General features: G+C 40.8%; 1 protein-coding gene across 1 annotated transcript; it reads left to right on the top strand.

The window, feature by feature from the left end:
* The first annotated feature begins 9,194 nt into the window (after positions 1–9,194).
* LOC127212841 (C-type lectin domain family 6 member A-like) lies at positions 9,195–21,367 on the top strand. Its single transcript, XM_051173029.1, has 6 exons — positions 9,195–9,376; positions 9,761–9,856; positions 11,280–11,381; positions 14,592–14,743; positions 18,662–18,777; positions 20,791–21,367. The coding sequence occupies exons 1-6, from the start codon at positions 9,346–9,348 to the stop codon at positions 20,933–20,935; spliced, it is 642 nt and encodes a 213-aa protein (XP_051028986.1). The 5' UTR covers positions 9,195–9,345; the 3' UTR covers positions 20,936–21,367.
* The last annotated feature ends 632 nt before the right edge of the window (positions 21,368–21,999 follow it).

Here is a 21,999-nt window from a genome sequence, read left to right on the forward strand (position 1 = left end):
CGTCCCTCCCTTTTCTATTTTCTAGATTAATTTAAGGAGTGTTGGTCCTTTGACGTTCTCAGGATTCTGTGATGGATCCCTTCAGTCCTGGGTTTTTATTGTTGAGAGAGTTTTTGGTACTGACTCAGCCTCATTGCTGACTGTGGGTCTGTTTATATTATCTATTTAATCACCTCTCTGATTAGTTTCTGTGGGATGTAGAACAAGGACTAATGGTTCTTAACCTGATTCAGGAATGGTCCACACCCTGAATCTGCAGCATCTGTCGAAGTCATTTAGAAATACAGAACTTCTTGGGTATCTGTGGACCTAACCTGGAGTCAAATCCAGTCCCCACCCTGCATCTGCACTTCTGCTGGAACCCCTGACATACAGCACTACTACCTGGGGACCGAGTGTTCAAATACATAAGCCCATGAGGGGTCCCATGATTGGAACCACCACAACTACTAATCTCACAGCAATAGCCTCCATGGAGAGTGAATTAGAAGAAATCCCAGGACAAGAACTCAAAAAATGATTGTGAGTCTCTTCAAAGAAATTAAAAAAGGCAGTAAATGGATTCCTATCTGAATTCCAAAAGGATATAGAAAAACAGCTGAATGAATTGAGGAACTAGTACAACACACGAGAAATGAATCCAGAAGGAAAACAAAACAGAAATACTAGAAATTAAAAGTACAATAAGCCAAACAAAATGATCCATAGATTGAATCAGAGAGGAGAGAGACTTTCTGAGCTAAAACAACAAGGTGGAGGATTTGGAACATTCCTCTGAGTCTTTTGTTTGGGGGAGTTGAGATCTTTAATTTTCAGAGCTAATATTAAAAGGTATGTATTAATTCCTGTCATTTTTGTTAAATTTGTAATATGTGATATTTTCCTATTCATCTCTTGCTTAACTATTTAAGTATAGTTTATTCTTTCCCATGGTCTCATGGATATGTTGTCTTTATTTTTGGTTCAGAGTATCCTTAGTAGAGCTGTGTTAGTGTCACGAATCCCTCCAGTCTGTGTTCTTTTCATGGTGAGTTTTTCTTCCTTTTTCTATTGTGACATATAGCTTTTGAAAGGCATTGTAATACATTGGCATGTAATTCCCAACTCTCCTGGCCTTTAAAATTCTGTTAAGACATCTGCTCTTAGTCTGATTGGCTTGCCTTTATATATGACTTGGTCTTTCTCTCCTGCTGCTTTCCACAAATGTATTTGTTCTTTCTATTCAGTGGTTTAATTATATTATGATGAAGGATGATTGCTTCATAGTTTTGTCTGATGTTTATATGCCTCTTTTATTTAGATTGGCAAACATTCTCTGAATTTTGGGAAATTGTCTGCTATAATTTTTGATGAAAATATTTTCCGTGAATTTAGAATGAAATTTTCTCTCTTTTATGCCCATGGGTCTTAGTTTTTGTCTTTTTGTTGTGTCCTGAATAGATGAAAAGCCTGCTTAGATCTTATTAGTTTACGTTTGCCTTGTTGGAATGTTCCAACTCCTCCACCTTGCTAACTCAGAAATTCTGTCTCCTCCCTGATTCAGTCTATCTATGGATTCTTTTATTTGACTTATTATACTTTTAATTTCTAGTATTTCTGTTTTGTTTTTCTTCTGGATTCCTCTCTTATGTGTTGTATTATGTAGGTGGAAGTTTCTGTTCCACCCCATCCTGCAGCCATCCAGTCCTAAATAAACATACAGAAGCTTATACTAATTTTAAGCTGTTTGGCCTGTTGCCAAAGCTTATTACTATCTAGCTCTTACAACTTAAATTAACCCATAGTTCTTATCTATGTTTAGCCACGTGGCTTGGTACCTTTTCTCAGTAAGGCATTTTCATCTTGCTTCCTCTGCATCTGACTGGTGATTGCGTCTATGCCTTTCGCCTTCCCAGAATTCTCCTAGTCTAGAAGTTCCATTTATACTTCCTGCCTGGCTACTGACCTATCAGTGTTTTATTAAACCAATACTTGGGCCAAATCTTTACAGCGTACCAGAACATTATCCCACACCAGCATTAGGACCCTCAATTTATTTAGCTGTTTGCCTATATTCTCTCGGAATTCAGCTAGGAATTAATTTATTGTCTACTTTAATTTCTTTGGATGCACTTGCAACGATTTCTTGAGTTCTTCTCCTGAGATTTCTTCTAATTCACTCTTCATGGAGGCTATTACTGTGATGGTCCCAATCAGAAATGTTGCCCACAGCCTTATGTATTTGAACACTTGGTCTCAGGTGGTGGTGCTGTTTGGCAGGGGTTGTGGAACCTTAAGGAGGGGCAGCCTTGCAAGAAGAATTACAACGTGTGTGTGTGTGTGTGTGTGTGTGTGTGTGTGTGTGTGTGTTCATGTGTGTATGCACATGCATGAAACTTGAGGCATTACAGCTTTATTCCTACTCTCAATTTTCTTTCTCCTCTTCCTGAATGGAGATGGAAATGTGATCTCTAAGCTTTCCACTCTGCTTGCTGCCATGCCTTCCCTCCCATATGGACTCTCCCTCCAGAACGGTAAGCCCAAATAAACTTTACCTTTTCTATGTTGCCTTGGTTATGGCATTTTTTTTTAATCACAGCAATAAAGGTAACTAATACAGTAATTTTGGGGAGAATCATATCACCTTCATTTTTCATGTTTTATACATTACTGCATTAAGATTTATGCATCTGAAGTATTTTATTGCTTGTGTTTTTAAGCCCATTTTATTATTTTAGTTGAAGTATTTACAATGTTCCAGTGGGGCTAGATTGTGGTAGAGTTGAAGCGCATGGTTCAGAGTTTAGATTTTCAGTTCTGGAGCCCAGAGCACCTGATGCATTCATTGTCTGTACTACTGTCAGAGTAGAATATCAGCAGCAGCCTCAGCTGCTGGATAGGACAATTATGGAAATTCATATTAGGAATGAATAACAGTTGTGTCTTTAGTTTCAATAGCTGTTGAAAGATAAATGACCAAAAGTATATGGTATATACTAAGATTTTAGTTACTAAGAACATGATTTAGAGGAATTTAGTTTAGGTGACAATAGGGAACTTTAGAGAAAATCAAGATTGAAAAAGTTACTTGGAGGGTGACCTAGTTAGGGTTTCTGCTGCTGTAATAAAACACCATGACCAAAGCAAGTTGGGGAGGAAAGGGTTTATTTGACTTACATTTCCATATCACTGTCACCACCAGAGACAGTCATACAGTAACTCCCACATGGTAAGGAACCTGGAGGCGGGGACTGATGCAGAGGTCATTAAAGAATTGTCCTTACTTGCTTGCTCCTCATGGTTTGCTCAACCTGCTTTTTTTATAAAAGCTGGGACCACCAGCCCAGGGATGGCACCATCCACAATGGTCTTGGCCCTCCCTCATCAATCACTAATTAAGAAAATGCTCTATGGAGGCATTTTTCTCAATCAAGGTTCCCTCCTCAAATGACTATAGCTTGCGTCAAGTTGGCATAAAACTAACCAGGACAGAAGGGAAAAGTAGAAGACTGCTAAAGCCCACAGACTTTAAGGCTAGAGAACATTAGAGTTGAGTAGCAGTGATAAGGAAGAGGGACAGAAAGAAGAACGAGGGAAGGAATATAAGCTGTGCAGAGGAAGCATAGTACAGAGTGTCTATCGGTAGACTTCGTAGAGAAACACACAGAAGTGCCCTAAGCATAACCGAGCAATGGATTTACTATGATACAGCAAAAGTACTTACATATATGCATGCATATGCACTGATTCAGGAAGTATGTTTTGCAATCTAAGTTTAAGCCCACAGAGCCTGATTTGAGGTATGTACCGCCCTGGTGGAGTTTAGAAGTTAACTTGGAGTGACATTCTCGCACAGCCTCCCCGAGATGAGAGGTGAGCGGCTTAGCTACATCGTGAGCCTCTCTCTGACTCATCTCAGTACTGTGTGTTGTAAGTTTTAAGTGGGAGCCCTTGGTTGCAGCCTTTGAGGAAGGAGTGGTTGTAAGTCATTGCCTGGTGGTAACCGCAGACCTCCAGCACCTCTATGCTGCTGTAACTTCTTCCTCTCACTGGGTCACTGCTAATTACACATCCAGCCCTTGGTGTTCAGCTCACTATTCTTTCCAGCCTAGTGTTAGTAAAGCACAGTGCTTCCCCATCATCTGAACTGCTTTCACCGGAGAAGCCTGGTTTGTCTGGGCAGTTCCGTCTCTCCTGCCTGCCCCTCCAAAGAGATCTCTCTTAGCTTTCTAAGTTCATTGGCAGTTCCTGTGTCCTTTTGACTGATCTTTCAGTTTGGTGACTTCTCATTTCTCATCTTACCTAGGAGTCAGCATTTATAATTTTTTGAATTAATGTATTTATGGAAAAAAGTCTGTTAGCTAGGTCAAGGCTGCCATTGGAATCTGAAATGAATTTCTGGTTCACAGGAGCTTACTCATGGCTTATTTTTATTGCTTGCACCTTTCCAATAATTTATCTGCAATGCTCCAACCCTCTGATAAGGACTAAGAACAACCAAAGCACACCAAGTATTCTACTGCCAGGGATGTTGAGCCAGCCTATTCTAGACCAAGCCACATATGAAAGACAGCTGGCAGGATAGCCCAGGGGAAGATATGAATTGAGGACTCAAGACCTAGGCATTGTGGATTTTTAAATACCTTATTTATAAATACTTCGATCTCCTTAGTCCTGTGCCTTCAGAAATTCCTAGAATTTTGATATATTGCAGGGTCTGAGCAGAGTCCCAAGCGTAGCTTATAGGAAATTTCTAACTAGCAAGATTCAATAGGAGCATTCTTTTTTTTTTTTTTTAAATAAAAGAAGTTCAGTGAAAACAAAATAATATTCCGTTTGTCTATGTCTCCAGATGTGTGTGCTCCATGCCTCTAGTTTAGTCCCCAGTGTTTATGATACTCTTCATAGCGAGTTCTTGCATTTTTTCTGGATAGACTCATATTTTATATTTGTCTGCACATCTGATTTGAGCTTACTCTGATTTCCCATTTTCCTACTAACTGGCTTTCTTTTGTTCAATGTTATATTTTATTTCAGGACAGCTTTTGCTCCATCTCTTCAGCATTCTTTATTAAAGGCATACAGCACAGTCTGGGAGATGAAGGGAGCAGAGGCTAGTGTGGTCCATCAGGGCGTTAGTGGTCCAGACAGAAGACAGTTAGGGGAGCAGTTAGGAACAGTTAGGGGACAGTTAGGAAGCAGAGAGAAGTTTTCCCTCTGTACAGCTTAGCAGGGGTAGGGGAGTCATGGGGCAGGGGAGGGAATGTTTTCTCTCCCTGGACAGTCAGTCAGTTCAACACTATAGATTGTATTTCTTCATCCCTGAGGGGAACTGGAAACAGTTGGTAATGTCTTAGTGGTAATAACCTCTTCTTCTTCCCTTGTGACTTACTACACCTCAAACAACCCCAATGGGAAATAGCTTTGGGGGCTTTTACAATTACTAAATGGATCCTGTCGTAAGTGGTAGCTACCCTGTCCTGACACTTGAAAAGTCCTGTTGAATTCAACCCACATTTGAACTTTCTCTGCAGGGTCTGTAATGGTTGTGGTGGTTGAACTCAGTCTTCAGCTCTTTTCCGTTTCTGAAGGGGTGGGACTGAGGGTACCAATGGTCTGATCACAAGGTTGGTCCCATTTTGAAACAATCCTGGGGACTGGCAAGAATCATCTCATTGCCACACAGTAAGGCCTGGTTAATATGGACTTGTTATACATATGAAAAGCTGGTCCTTTCATATTTATTGCTCTGGAACTATTTTTTGGAATTAAAAATATCCTCACAAAAATTGCAACTGAAAATGCCCTACGATCCAAAGACTTGGGAGTTCTGTGCCTAGAACCTAGGAAAGGGATCATGTATGTTTTACATCCGGGTACTGTACTATCTATCCTTATGAGTGTGGAGGTCTTGGTGATGATAGAAGAGGAGAGGCCTGTGCTCCCGAGAGTGGGTGAGGAAGGAGTGGAAATGGACTTCATGAATCTTGCCTCTGACTTTCTACCACCTTTCACATCTCTTAACCTAACGAGAGAACACATAATGTTACTAACTTTTGCCTGATGTTACTCTTGATGCACTAAGAATTTTAAGTTGATTTTGTCATAGTGGACCAGCCAAGGTGAGTCTGGTTCCTTGGTACCTGGTCACAATTTCAAGTCCAGGGATTATAGCTCCTGCCAGAGGAGCAGGCTTTTTACTCTCCTGTCAAACAGCAAGTCATAAAACTGGCCCACAACTTAATCAGTTTGCTTCAAGGATCACAAAGTCAGAACACGAAAAGAAGGGAAAGGAATATATGGATATGTAGGCAAAAGTAGATAAAAGAAAATTACTTGAGCCCACAGTGTTAGTCATGAACCAAAGATATGCTCATGAACGAAATCCTATAGATGGTTGCAGAGATCAGTCCCTTCCATGATGACAATGGACAAAGTCTGGATTGCCCCCAAATCACCAGCACTGAAGGAAAGGACTCATTTGTTTCAATAGAGCCTCCGCATGCACAGCTCAGAAGGAGTGATAGAGTCAAGACGTGTCGCAAATGTCAACCTGAATCATTCATTGGTCCTTACTATATAAGGAAATGTCTAAATATCTAAAAGCCTACACCCCAGCAGTCTCATTTGCATATTGACCTACCATTGTCAATGTGATTGCCATCGAGATGATAGATCAGTTATTTGCCTCAGTTATAGCTTGTACAACAAGAGGGGGTTCAAACTGGAGTTGGTACTGTCAAGGCATAGTCACAAGAAGATCATAATTAAAGAACCAGTTTACTCACATTCGAAAGAGCCATAAGACAGCAAAACTCACATCACGACGCGGTTGACATTTCACAACACCACTTCTGAACAATGCTCATGTGTCTTGTTCTTAATGTATGTATGCGTGTTGCGTGTGTGTGCATGAGTTGGGGACTGTTAGGTCTCAAACCTGGGCCAGCCAGCCAGCTGAGGTGCCTATTAACACATCAAAGTAGACACTGTCCTCTAGTCTCTCGCAGCATCTCCAGTAACCGTTACAGAGACATCCTGGCTGGCATACACCACCGCTAGTCTGGACTCTCCAGCCCAGGGCCTGGACTGGGCCCTTTCCACCAGCTTCTCTTCCCCACATAACTCATCCATTTTGGCTACATGGTCCTTTTTGTTTCCTGGCCTATTGACTCTCGCCTGACCTCTTGGCCTCTGGTTCCTCTCTCTTTTTCTATGGCTGGCCCTCCCACCATGCCCCTGGTTCAGTCTGGACCATTCCAGACAACTCTGGCACCTCTGGATGTGCTCTCCCTTGTATCTATTATAAAAACTTCAGCTCCTTAGGAGCAGTAGTGTCCTCCTTTTATTTTTTCATTCAAGGACATCCTCGGGTATAATTCTCAGGACACCATCTACCTCCTGTGAGTCAGGGTCTCATGGGTCTGCAGGACACCAATCAGGCTGGGCTGTTCAGACAAGAAGCTCCCAAGGTTCCACCTGTGTCTACTCCCCAGTGCTGGGATACAAGTGTATATCATTACACGTGACATTTTTAGGTAGGTTCTGGCTATCAGTTTCAGGTCCTCAAGCTTTACCATCTTGCAGCCCTCCATGAACATCTTCTTATTCTCATATGTCTCATATGTCTCAACTCTAACCATTCGATCAGACTTCTTAGTACTTTCTGGACCTGCTCAATACACGAATTAAGCCTTATATGAACTAAATAACTCACATGCGTTTTGTGAAGAACCAGCGCTCAGCAGGCCAGAGAAACTGAAGAGGAGATGTGGAGTCGTCCAACTGCTGGACACACTCACGGACTTTATCTGAGAGGCAAAGCTTAATTCTTCACTTAATTTTTCTCTGTATGCCCCGACTCTGTTCTTACTCTGCTCTGCTCTTCTGCCCAGTTGTTTTTCTTTTTCCTTGCTGTTCTCCTGCATCCTCTCTTACTTTTCTCTTATCCTAAGGCAAAAATTTCTGTGCAAGAAAAGATTACCTCACAACCACAAGTTGCATATTTTCCAAAAACAATTAAAATCTTTACAAAGGAAGAGACCACAAATTAAGATTACAAGTTACATGTTTTTCTTAGAAGTCCACAAATAGTTAAACATTTTCCTCTGTGTTAATTGTCCCACCATAGCATCCTCACCCCAAAGCATTGATTTTTTTTTTTATAATAGATGAAAAAAGATTTAAGCAAACCAAGTATATTACAGCAGGTTCCTTTTGTAGGGGCAGGAGGCTGTTTGTGGTTTGAGATCCCTATCCTTTTTCTACTCAATTAACTACCCATTTTTCTTTACACACAAGAGGGTCATTTAATTTCCTTTCACAATTTTGTTTTTTCAAGGTGCATACTGAAACCTGTGATTAATTCTGTAAGTTACGGGACTTAGGCTCAGGCCTAACTTTGGTGTAGGGACATGATTGCTTTCTTTGATCATCAGCCTGTTTCTCCACAGGCAGAATCCATGGGTCTGTAATGCATGAAACACCCTTGTTCTTATTTTCCATACTCTGCAAATCTCATATCTAACAAAGGAGAAGGTGACTTCTAGCCTATTTTTGCCTTTTTATTTATTTATGTATTTATTTATTTATTTATTTTTGTATCCCTTATTGGAGCAATTGGCAGAATAACCTAAACTACTTCCCTAATCATCTTCCCCAAATGTCTTGGCAACTTCTATCTTCTAGGCTGACTCCAAAATTTTAATTAATTAAATCATAGATCTAACTAAGCATCATTGCTCTTATAAAAATCATCTTCATTATGATCCACAAGTAAACTGCCCAGTGAGGCGCGGGATTTTCCCATGAAATAATCACACTACACTACATACAGTGGGATCCACTCATACAGGAATCAGAGCATGCCAAACACAGCAGGAGCATGCAGGAACAAGGCAGGAGTACAGAGCATGGCCCAGCAGGCAGCAGGAACAAGGGGCCATCTGGGAACAATCCTTCTGGGGCTTTGCCTGTCCAGGGCTCATTCATCGCTTAGCTTGGCTATTAGGTGCTTGAACTTCATAAGCTCCGTTGCTGCCTGGAGCTCCTCTGACATGGCCACTGACAGAGAAGGAACACTTAATTTGAGCACATTAGGAACCAAGCAGATGATGAGCCTCTTCTTGTCAGAGTTTTCAGGAACAATTTAAGGCATGTTTCTCAATTTCCTCTTTCCCATGTCTTTAAATCACTGGAAACCAGTTCAGACTGTGACTTCTTCTTTGTGTATCCAGTGTTGGCCATCTCTGGGCCATTTAGCTTGGAGCTTGTAGAGGTTGACTCTGAGCTCTGGCCAGGTCTCTTTGTCACATCTTGGAGAGACAGATACAAGAAGTCTTGACCTTCTGAGCGTAGACCTAAACAATGGTGCAAGAAAGACATTCCCAAGGTGGAGGTGAGCATTCATTGAATGGGAGTGTGTGAAGTGATGGGCAGTGGATTGGTGTGAAAAGGCAGGCAATGGGCAGGCTAAAGTGAGGGAATGGACCAAGGCAGCAAGAAGCCACATACTGAAAGGAGACGTGAAAAGACAGGACATCCATGGAAGAAGATGATACTTACAAACAAGTAAGGACATGAGAATTGCAACTGCCTGATGGTGAACTTTTTCTTGGTTTTGTGTGTGTGCGTGCTTCAGAGCTGACTTGGTCATTTAATATGGGGCATTGACAGCTTTTTCCTGCTCGAAGATTATCATTATTCTGAGCATTTTGTCAGGTTTTTCATTGCTCTGACCTTCTTGGTCTTGACATGAGTGCATCTGCTTGCTATCTGACAGGGGAGGGAGTCGGAGTCTGCTGGTCCCTGAGAGACTGGTCAGTCTCAGTGATTTCCATCCTACTCCTCAGCACCTGTTTCATCGGCAGCTGTGTGGGTAAGTTCTTCACTGACGTAGTGTCTCTTTTGGATACTTTCTTTTCTGTTCTGCAGAGACTCCTGGGGGTCATTTCTTCCTTCCCCCCATTAACTAGTCAAATCTTAATGCAACACCATGTTTTTTTTTCATTGATTTCTCTTCTTCCATCTTTTGATCTCTGAAACTTCTAAGTTAGTCCATGCTATTCATCACTGTCGTCTATGACAGTGGCATCAAATTCCCTGGTCACAACACCACTCTATTGGGAATGTAATTCCAGTGGCTTTCGTATTGTCTGCAGTTTAGAGTCTTTGATCCATATGGGATTTTTTCAATACAAGAGGAAAAAGCAGCTAAATTAAATGATGGAGATTGAAGAAATAAAACATTTCTTCCCTGTTCACCAACCCATAAAACCATATCTCAGTCCACGGTGTGAGAGGTTTGGACGGTGTTCTTTGCAGCTACAGTCTGAGTCTCTGTTTGCCGTGAAGATGATCACAGTCATTACGGAATGGTCCAGGAGGGCGTGGGAGTGGCTTATGCCAAGAGCATCATGCCTGCAGTATGCTCTGAGATGCAACAAACATCCCATTCTCACCAAAGCAGGAGGGGCTCTCATCTGCACAGTCAAGCCTAAGAAGGCAGGCTGTGCTGGTTCAGAATAGATTTTACTGGTCAGGAAGAAACAGAAGGTCAGGACCCAAAGCACAAACTAGAAATGTAGATACATTTGCTGAAGAAAGTTTGTTTTTTGTTAATGCTGTTTAATGGGCACACCCATGAGCAAAATGCTAACTTTAAAACATTAAATCTTACTTACTCAATGAAAAATTCATACTTACATACAATGTATCTTGACCATATCCACCCAAGATGTTTATGTTAACATACCCTGTGGTCTTGCCTTAAAGTTGTTTAAAGGACCAGACATTGGTGAGCCAACAGATAACTATACAGAACCAGTGACAGGGTTTGTGATTAATGGATGTAGAAGATGGAATTTCTGCTCCAGAAAACAAAGCTGATGTTATAGTCAGGGAGAAGAAAAACAAATGAGATGTAGAAACAAGCAATATAAGAGAATATGGAGGGGAGGGCTGGAGAGATGCCTCAGAGGTTAAGAGCACTGGCTGCTCTTCCAGAGGTCCTGAGTTCAATTCCCAGCAACCACATGGTGGCCAGAACCATCTGTAATGAGATCTGGTGCCCTCTTCTGGTAGTTGTGCAAGCGTACATGCAGACAGAACATTGTATACATAATAAATAAATCTTAAAAAAAGAGAGAATATAGGGGAGCAATAATTTAGTCTGCTCTTCAGTGGTTTGCCTGGAGAAGAGAAGTGGGGAGGTAGAGCGGAGGTGCATTGGCCTCGTCCACACGGAGGACATGAGCTTCTGGGGTTGACTATGTGGACATCCATCCCTTCTCTCCTCACAGTGACTTACCAGTTTGTGATGAACAAGCCCAAAACAAAACTGTCTGAACTCCATGCATACCATTCCAGTCTCACCTGCTTCAGTGAAGGGACAAGGGTGTCAGGTAAATATTCACAATATATTTCCTGACATGGGGGGGATACTAGGGTTGAGCTTAAGATTTATTTATTATAGTGTGTGTGTGTGTGTGTGTGTGTGTGTGTGTGTGTGTGTTGTGTCATGTTTCAACTTGGATACTATCAAGGTTTCTCTAAACTTACATGTTCAGTTCAGATTCTGGGTACATCCAGGAAATGATTCAATTACAATCCCCAGGCTTCTTGATTTTGGGAAATACTATCAACACACAACACATAGTTTGCAGTAAACTCTGGAAGTCATTCATAACTTTTCCCATGAGGTTTACATTCAATGTATAAAATTCTCTTTGACATTTAAGTTTCTCAATTAATACTATCCCTCTCCATTCCAAGTGCCAGCTTTATTTACTTGGAAAGCTGACTCAGCCTGAGCCTGACCCTGTCTAAAATGCACAAATAGCAAATTCATCTGTGGAGAGTTGGGAGCTGAATTGAGTGTCATATCTGACTTACCTCTGTGTGATGATGGATGCTAAAGACAGTCATATGTTTATCTGTAGTTTTCCTTAGGCTCTCAGTCTTTACACATAAAAGAAATACCATTTAGACAGATGTCAGGGGTCTCTAGCAATACGTGAAGCAAAGACAGAGCAAAAGCCCCACATATGCCTAGGAGGTGCTGCTTTTAGTTATTGGTGAGGGCATGTTGCATGAAAATGTAAAAGTGTTGTCAGTTTGCCCTGGCCATGTTTCTTTTAGCATATTAGGGTTCTTTGGGTCAAATGACTATGGAGTTGATTTATTCCTAAGGAAAACAACTCCATGAGGATAGTCTTTCTCTTATTTATTTATTTATTTTGGGAGAAACTTATACAATAATAGCTCATCTATCTAATTTGACACAAGGTTTCACATATAACCCAGGAAGGGATGGACTCCTTAGACAGCTGGAACTAGCTCGTACTCACCATCTCCCTGAGCGCAGGTATTACAGATGTGCTGGACCAGGCTACAATTGCAGTTTTAAAGAATAACTTCCTGGAAAGGAGAAATGGGCACTTCAGAGATGAGACAGAAGTGGATTTTAATGAAAAACTTTGTGTCCATTCATAAACACACCCCCTAAGCATATCTAGTTTAAAACTATGGCCAAACAGGCTGTTTGGTATAATTCATTCTATTTGTAGATAAGCTTATGTGGTGAAATTATTTTATATACTATCATATCAGAAAATATAAATAGCATTTGGGCAATGCTCTTTTGAATTAATATAACAAAAAACAACACTTACAGCAAAAATGTTATTCATGGTGGTGCATGCACAATCCCAGCACTTAGGAGGCAGAGGCAGGGAACTTCCTGTAGTTCTGAACTCAGTCTAAATCTAATCCAGAGAGTTCCAGGACTACATAGTGAGATTCTGTCTCAAAGGAAAAAAATAGCTGGGTGTCGTAGCCTGGACTGGTAACTGTGGTCTCTTAGGTTTTGTAGAACATCTGTCCAGGCTCCAAAGAAAAGTTGGGGGGTTATTATAATGGGTCAGCCTTTATAAGTTACTGTCTTGTTCCCTTGTAGCTTTTAATATTCTTTCTTTGCTCTGTATGCTTTGTGTTTTGATTAATATGTATTGTGGGGAATATCTTCTCTGATCCAGTCTATTTGCTGTTCTGTATGTGTCTTGTACCTTGACAGACATGTCCTTCTTTAGGTTGGAGACCTTCTTCTTCTTCTTCTTCTTCTCCTCCTCCTCCTCCTTCTCCCCCTTCTCCTTCTCCTCCTCCTCCTCCTTCCTTCTTCCTTCTTCTTCTTCTTTCTCCTTCTCCTTCTCCTCCTTCTTATTTATTTTTCTTATTTTACATCTTGATCCCAGTTTCCTTTCCCTCCCTCCCTCCCTCCTCCATCCCTCCCTCACTCCCTCTCTCTCTTCTACCCTCCCATGTCCCCCTACCATCCCCCCCATAGGTGGTTGGAGACATTTTCTTCTGTTCTTTTGCTGAAGATATTTTCTGTGCCTTTGATCTGGGTTTCTTTTCCTTCTTCTATTCCTCTTGGTCATAGACTTTGTTTTGTTTTAACAAGATCCCAGATTTCCTAGATGTTTTGTGCCTGGATATTTTTAGATTTTACATTGTCTTTGACTGGGGTATCCATTTTTCCTACCCTGTCTTCAGTCCCTGAGACTCTGTCTTCCATGTCTTGTGAACTATTGGTGAGGTTTGTTTCTAAGGTTTTGTTTGACTTCTTGAATTACACATTTCCAGTTTTATCTCTGGGTTTTACTTAGTGATTCTATTTTTACTTTCATGTTGTGGATTGTTTTTGTTATTTTATTCTACTGTGTGTGTTTTCACAGACTTCAAACTCAATGATAGACATTTTTTTGTTGTTTCATATTGCTTTATTTGGGCACTTAAAAATATTACTGGTCTTTTGCTTGTATTATTATTTTCAATTTTGTGTTTTTTTTTAAATGGGGCTTTCTCTGTATCAGTTGAGTCTCTCTCTCTCTCTCTCTCTCTCTCTCTCTCTCTCTCTCTCTCTCTGAATTTTTTGTGCTTTCCTTCTGTTTTAAATTCTGTTCTTTAAGAAAAGTTGCTTGTTTGTTTTCTAAAGAAAGAGAGAATGAAGGTGTGGAGTTAGTTGGGTAAGGAGGATCTGGGGGGAGAAGAAACCAGGATCAGAATATATTGTGTGAAAAATTATTTTCAATTAAAAAAATAAAAGAAAAAATAAAGTTAGCTCATAAAGACCACAAAAATATTCACTTTGGCTACATTTAAAGATAATTGGAAAATAGACTTTTTCTTCTCCAGTTAATTCCTCTCACTCAGTGAGAGTGCTACAAAGTTTGGATGCTTGAGTTAGAGCATGAACCTATGATCTGCACTCTTAATAATCAATAAATGATTGTTAAGGTTCCTGAATGTTTGATATCGGCTAAAACTTGGTGAGAAGTAACATTTACGGAGCAATTATTCTTAGTTAAGTATTGTTTAAAATGCTTCAGAGATGTTATGTGATTAAATAACCCACGAGGTCAGCACTGCTCTTAACATCAATTCTATGGCCTCAGACGATATCTCCAGAGAACAGTAAATACTGTAATTATAATAAGAAATCAATTCTGTCGAGCGGCCTCAGATCCTTGGAGTTGTGTAAAACATCAAGAAGAACTTGTCTCCTTAATCTTATTTATCTCCCCTTGTGGTCACACTTCTCGTTCATGTCACAGAAAAAATGTGGGGATGCTGCCCGAGTAACTGGAAGTCATTTGGCTCCAGCTGCTACCTCATTTCTACCAAGGAAAACATCTGGAGCATCAGCGAGCGGAAGTGCATCGAGATGGGGGCTCATTTGGCGGTGATCAACACGGAAGCTGAGCAGGTAGCTCTTTCTCATTTTTCATTAGACGTTTGTAGGAAAATGTAGCCAAATTTACTAAACTTGATCGTTTTCATTTGTCATTAATTAACTAGTTAATTAACTTTTCTCAACCGGCCCAGTTTCCCCTCCCTTTCTCCTGTTCTCCCAGGCCTCCCCCACAATCTTCCCTCTTTTACCCAGTGCGGCGCGCTCCTCTCTTCTCTTCAGAAGAGGGCAGACCTCCCATGTGTTTCAGCCAGCCATGGCATACATATCAAGTTGCAGTAAGACTGGGCGCCTCCTCTGCTCCTGAGGCTGGACAAGGCAACCTGGTAGGAGGAAAGGTCCCCAAAAGCAGCAACAGAGTCAGACACAGACCTGCTCCCACTGTTAGGAGTCTCACCAGAAGACCAACCAACACAGCTGTAACATACATGCAGAGGCAATGGTTAGTAGTGATTAGTATGTTCACTAAACATGAACAGTAGAATAAAATAACACAAACAATGCATAATATGAAAGTAAAAACAGAATCACTAAGTAAAACCCAGAGATAAGAATCCCCTAGAACTTTTTTGTCTTGCAAGACTGGAAGTCCTTGAACAAACTGTCCACTTCCCAATTCATAAAGGCTCTGGAAATCACTCCTCTACTTCCTGTTTTTTTTTCTTTTTATGAGTTTGATTACTTTAGATTCTTCATGTTAAGTGAAATCATGTATTACTATTGGGTGCGCCTGCATGCGTGTGTGTGTGTGTGTGTGTGTGTGTGTGTGTGTGTGTGTGTGTGTGTGTGTAGCTTGGTGTCCTCAAGGTTCGTCCATGTTGTAATATATAACAAAATTTTCTTTCATGTTACATCTGAATATTCCATTATATATATATATTCCCTTTTTATATAAAATTTCCCCGGTATCTTAAAGTGTGATTGACAGAAAAAAAATTCATCTATTTCCAGGGTACAATGTGATTATTTGCTATATATGTGCTTATGAACTGAATGCTCAAGCCAATTATGTTCATGTATGTATGTGTGTGGTGAGAACATTTAAAATACCACTTTCCCTCCATTCATCAAGTGGTTTTTGTATAGACTGCTCCCATTCCATGGCTGTTATGAATAGTACAGTGGGTATAGTTGTGTAAATATATATTTTAGGTCCTGCTTTTTGAAAAAGTATTCATATTTCACAATCTCATTTATGTATAAGGTTCTCTGATCAGAATGTCCCTCATCATTTTCTCTTATCCCCTTCCTCTCCCACTGCATGCCCTCTTCTTTACTAATCTCTCTCTCTCTCTCTCTCTCTCTCTCTCTCTCTCTCTAGTGGATGAGACTCATATTTCAATAGCATTGCCTGCATGAGCATGAGTGTGCAGCCACCTCTGAGAAATAGGACTCCTTTTATACCAGCAACTGTTAATTACCATAGCTCCTCAGGGAGGGATGAGGTCTTACCAGCCCCTCCCACACCCATGATGGAATGTTGATGGATCCCGCCTTGTGAGTGTCTGTCACAGGTAGCCATTGCTGCTGTGAGTTTCAGCGCTTGTATCTTCCTCTCTGTGCCATGTTCACTGACCTTGGTGTGCCGTGACGTAGCTGTCCCATTGAAGAGCACTGACCAGTTATGAATCTCTGTACTGACCGTCACCCACTGCGAAGAGGGGCTTTTCCGATCAGCATCTTATAAGGAGGTATCTAGAAAAAACACTAGGGTTTCAAAAAATAACTTACAGAGCATCTATGCCCATGGTGGTTAACTCCCTTAAAATTCCATGTTAAAGACTGCGTTTTTAATTGGCTTACACAACAGCGGTTTCCCATGTGACTTTCCCACCCACCCTTAGTTTTGGTTAACCCTCCCGCACCCAGGCATCTCCCTCATCACCCACCACACTCTCACTCAAACCTTTACATTCCCAGTATTTACTCCGTTTACTTTCACTTGGTTCTGCTATCCCTCCTCCTATAAGGCATTTCCTCCCTTTCCCACCAATGGTCCCTTTCTAGTTTCCTGGACTCTACAGGTAAGTTAAACACAAATCTAAAAATTCCAAGATAAAATCTCCATAGAGATACATTTGATTTGTCTTCCTGGGCTTAGATTACCTCAGTAATTTTTTTCCCACCCCATTGATTTACCTGTAAATTTCACAATTTTACTTTCTTTACAGTTCCATAGTGTACATGTATCACATTTTTCATTGTCCATTTTCAGTTGATGGATATCTAGATCAATCTTACCCGCTGTGCATAGAGTAGCAATGAACATGGATGAGTAAACCCCTCTGTAATAGTCCTCTGGGTATGTGCCCAGGAGTGATACAGTTGCGTCACATGGCATCTCTAGCTTTAGTGTTTTGAGAAACCACCAAAAATAAGCATTTCTCTTTCCCCATATTCTTGTCAGTATTTGTTCTCACTTGTTCCCTTGATGACAGCTGCTCTGGTTGGGGTGATTCTAAATCTCAAACTAGTTTTAATTTGCATTTCCCTGGTGACTAATGATGTTGAACCCTTTTAATCTGATAGTTTCACATGTGAGTGCATGAGTGTTTGTAGCATTTCCATCCTTTCCTGTTTCCTGTTCCTTCTGTTGGACATCTTTTAATATTTCTGTTGGCCATTTGTATATTTTCTTTGGGAAAATGTCAACTCACCCCCCCCTCACCCCGGCCAAGTTTTTAATTGTGTTATTCTTTTACTTTTGTTGGTTTATAGGTGTTCTTTATTTATTTTGGATGTTAGTCCCTTATCAGATATATGGCTTGCAAATGTCTTCTCCGGTACCACTGGTGGCTTTTTTACTTGCTGACTTTTTTTTTTGTTGTGAAAAAGCTTTTTGGTTTGCTGTATTCCTTTGTCTATTTTTATTTTGTTGCCTGTCCTGTCTGTACCATGTCCCAGAATACCTTGCTAATTCCAATGTAGCGGAGCCCTTACCTTGGATTTCCTCCCAGGACTTTATAGTTTTGCACCATTCAGTTAGGTCTTTGAAGCTCCTTGAACTGGCTTCTGTATGAAGAATGGACTAGCTTTGTTCTTTTCCCGTAGTGTTCATTCCCAACACATTTGTTGAAGAGTCTGTTCTTTTCTCATCATACGATCTTGGTACTTGGCCAGAGATCATTTGACTATACATATGAGTTTACTTATGCACCCCAGGAAAATGGAGTCTCTCCACTGAGTGCTCTTTGCTTTCCTTAGTCAATGTCTTCTAGTTTTCAGAATACATTGTTTTGCTTGCTGAGTGAATCGGTTGTCCTCTGGGTTAAGCTTATTCTTCGGTATTTTATTCTTGATGTTATTGTAAAGAGCCATTCTCTTTTCAGACTGGTTTTGTTCTTGTTGCTTTTGTTAGTGTGAAGAAATGGCATTGATTTTTATATGTTGATTTTGATATATCTCCAGTCAGAGTTCAAAGGCCTGAGAACTAGGGGCATCAAAAGGCTATCTCTATCCAAGCAGGCAGGCAGGAAGCAAAATAAGAGGGACTCCTGCTTCCTTTGATTTGTTGTTCTATTCGGGATGTTAAATGTTTGAATGATGACTACTGATGATAGATGGCAAGCTAGCTTACTGAGATCACAGAGCCTGTGGAAACACATCACAAACATATTCAGAAACTATTAATCTGGCTGTCTCTTGACCTTGCCAAGTAGAGACATAGAATCCAATATTATAACATTTAAGCACATAGCATTTTAAAAGAGATTAAAATATAAAAAAATAACCTCCTGGAATTAGAGATTATCCTTTTGGTTGGTGAAGAAGACCGGTGAGGGTTCATGGGCTTGGGCCTTCTGGCCTTGCCACCGTGTTGGTATTTTGGTTCTTGTGCTGCTGGTACTTTTCTTCTATTTTGTACGGCTGTGAAGGATGCTCAGCCTGTTCAACAAGGGCACCTGCAGCTTTAACTCCCTTTCATCCATACAGAACTTCATCACCCAACAGCTGAATAAGTCGGTTGCTTACTTCCTGGGCCTTTCTGATCCACGAGGTAACGGCAACTGGCAATGGATCGATAACACTCCTTTCAATCAAAACGTCAGGTGAGTGCAGTCCTGGGTTAATGCACCACTGGGATTATTTACATTGAAAACTGAGGGAAAGTTTGCTAGCAGTGACTATTAATATTAATGATTACAGAGACTAAGTTCTCACTAACTGCATGAATAATCTAAAGTTTCATGAAACTTCTCTGTTAGAAATTCACTTTACATATGAAATATTGAGTAATAACTTCCTCAAGATCAATAGACCAATAAAATGAGAAACTGCATTTAACCCAGTGTCTACCTGGTGTTCTCAGCCATTAGATTTTTCTGCCTTTAAACACAACTAGAGACTTAAATTAATTTATTGATCTCTAATAAATAAAATTTTAAAATAACTGGATCAGGATTATGACAAATAGAAAAATTACATAATAATTCTTTTGTTATTTTTAAGTGAATTTACTGATATATTACCTTATTTTACCCTCATGCAGTCTTGTGAGTTCCTTTGAATCCTTTACTAAATTTATTTCTATTTCTTTTTATGATTTTCATCTTTATACACAAAGAATTTAAAATAAAAAAAAAACTAAATGTCTTGATCGGGGTTAAAGTGAATTTGAAGTTAAACAATATTTTATTTATTTATCTTCCCCTTTTATTAGACATAAATATTTTTCTCATACAAAATAATCTGGATATATTTCCCCTCCATCTACTCCTCCAAGTTCCTCCCCACCCCTCTCCTATCTGTATCTACTCCCTTTTCGCCTCTCATTAGAAAAGAACAGGTTTCTAGGAGATAACAATAAAGCATAACAAAATAAAATATAGCACGATAAAATGAAAACCATCACATCACAGTTGAAGAAGCCAAGCCAAGAGAAGGCACAAGAATCGGAGAGACTCCCCCTCCTTACCCATTCATAAATAAATCCCATAAAAGTACTAAGCTAGAAGCTACAGTACATATGCAGAGGACTTGGTGCAGACCCCTGCCAGCCCTGTGCATGCTGCTTCAGTCTCTGTGAGTGCGCAGATCAAGATTCACGGGACTAGGTTCAATATAGGACAATATAATTTTATTCGGGGAGAGCCACTTACACAAGAAACAGAGGACCGCCACAATCCTGCATCAAGGATCCACTCAGGCTACTCTCTGTGACCTGGCCGGAAGCAGGAGAGTGAGAGCTGGGGCTGGGACCCCAGACCTAGTCCTACCACATCATGCCCACACCTGTGACCACGCCCAAAAGGGCGTGGTCAGCACTACAGGTGTGGGGGGTGGGGGTGAATGTCTCACTGCATGTGATTTCATGAGTTTTGCTCCCGTTGACTTAGAGGGCTTTGTTCTCCTGGTGTCATCTGTCCCCTCTGTCTTCCCCACTCATTCCTTCTCTTCCACACTGGGTACCCTGAGGGGGGAGGGATTTGATGGGGACATCTTGTTTAGACCTGTGTGGTCAAGGTTTCTCTCTGTGTAATCTCTTGCTGTGGGTCTCTGTATTTGTTCCCATCTGAAGCCTCTCTGATGATGGATGAATAAAGCACCGATCTGTGAGTACAGCAGAATATCTTTAGGATTCATTTTATTGTTACATCTATTTGTTTTAAGACCGCTGGCATTTGGTTTTACTCTAGTTAATTAAACAAGTATTTTAGTTCAAAAAGTAAGGCCCACTCCTATGTCTATCCCCTGCTATCGCCCTCAAAGTAGGTAGATAACTCACATTCAGTTAGGAAGCCGATAGTAGGAAGCAGCCTCTGTGAATGCCAAAGAGAAAAGAACTTTCACTAACTTATTTCACAATGAGAGATTTGTGAAGAAGAGAAAGTAAACACTGGATCGCAGGGAAAAGGTCAAGGTGTACCACATCAGGAAAAAAAAAAAAATCTATGTAAAACTGCCTGTATTTGGTATTTTAGAAGTGGGTTGTATGAGAGAGGGGAGAAAATGCTGGAATCTTCTCTTATCTTCAGCTGTGTTCCAATTAACCTTAAACTCCATCTTTCAAGTTACCACTGTGCATCAATGGAGGAGTTATTTCCATCTTCTGTTTCCTGCAGGTTCTGGCACATACATGAGCCCAACCTGCCTGAAGAGCGGTGTGCTTCAATTGTGTACTGGCACCCTATGCAATGGGGCTGGAATGATGTGTTCTGTGATGGTAAATACAACTCAATATGTGAGATGAAGAAGACTTACCTATGAGTGGCATTTTGTTCATTTATACCTTCAAAGTCTCTTGGCATGTCACGTGACTGCAGCCATTCTTTTCCTAGCTGTTCCTTTTGACTGATGACAGAATGTATCCTTCCTCTCTGTGACGGATAGTCTTGTCAATTGGACACAAACTAGAATCACCTGGGAGGAGGAATCCCCAGCTAGGGAGTTGCCTCCATCAGACTGGCTTGTCAGCATGTCTGTGGGGCATTTCCTTGATATGATTATTGAAAGAGAGTCCAGTGGGTACTGGGTAGGTGGTCGTGGGTGATGGAAGAAAGCAAGTTAAAAAAGGCATGGCAAGCAAGCCCGTAAGCATTGTCCCTTCATCTCTGCCCCAGGCTCTTGCTCTGGCTTCTTTCTGCAATGAACTGTTGTTACTTGAAAGTATAAGATGAAATAAATCACTTTCTCCAAGCTGCTTCTGGTCAGTGCTTTGTTTTTTGTTTGGTTTTGATTTTTGTTGTTGTTGTTTTTCCCCCCACTGCAACAGAGAAGCAAACTAGGATACCTCTTTATTCTGCTCTTTCATTTATGGTTCATGGCTTTCCTCCTTTCTTCCTACTTCTACAAACATTCCTCTTTCAAGACTGTACTCTTTGGGTTGTTAGAAGATTTACAATACAGTATTGTTTGAAAGTCACTTCATCCTCAAAATGCCATCGGAAAATCCCCTGGTGAAGGTTGTGGCTATGGCTAGAGCCACAACCATCTGGGAACCAGACAGGAGCTCAACTCTGCTTTCTCGGCGCTTACTCTGGCGGCTGGCACCAGCTTGTTGCTGGCAGCTTGTGTGTGTTCAGAGCCACCTTCCACTTGAGAAAGTGACCCCAAAATCTAAAGCTGCAGTTTTTCACGAGGCAGCTTCAGAATTTACTCACAACCAGAGAAGATAATCAATGCCCCAAAGTATGAATAAAGGAAATTGAGAGTCTGTTGGAGACCATCTCGGAGCCTGGTTATGCCAGGCCTCCTTTAAGAAACAAAACAGGTATAACAAAAAGGAATAGAATCAAAAGTTCTTCACTATGATGAACTTCCATTTACCAAAA

Source organism: Phodopus roborovskii, unplaced genomic scaffold, assembly GCF_943737965.1.
Source record: "Phodopus roborovskii unplaced genomic scaffold, PHOROB, whole genome shotgun sequence".
In the NCBI taxonomy this organism is placed as follows: Eukaryota; Metazoa; Chordata; class Mammalia; order Rodentia; family Cricetidae; genus Phodopus; species Phodopus roborovskii.

What these genes read in the sequence shown, in the direction of transcription:
- LOC127212841 (XM_051173029.1), top strand. Translation starts at nt 9,346, where the DNA reads ATGGTGCAAGAAAGACATTCCCAAGGTGGAG. An exon ending in TTTCATCGGCAGCTGTGTGG is followed by an intron (nt 9,857 to 11,279) that starts GTAAGTTCTTCA and finishes CTCTCCTCACAG; the next exon opens with TGACTTACCAGTTTGTGATG. An exon ending in TGAAGGGACAAGGGTGTCAG is followed by an intron (nt 11,382 to 14,591) that starts GTAAATATTCAC and finishes TTCATGTCACAG; the next exon opens with AAAAAATGTGGGGATGCTGC.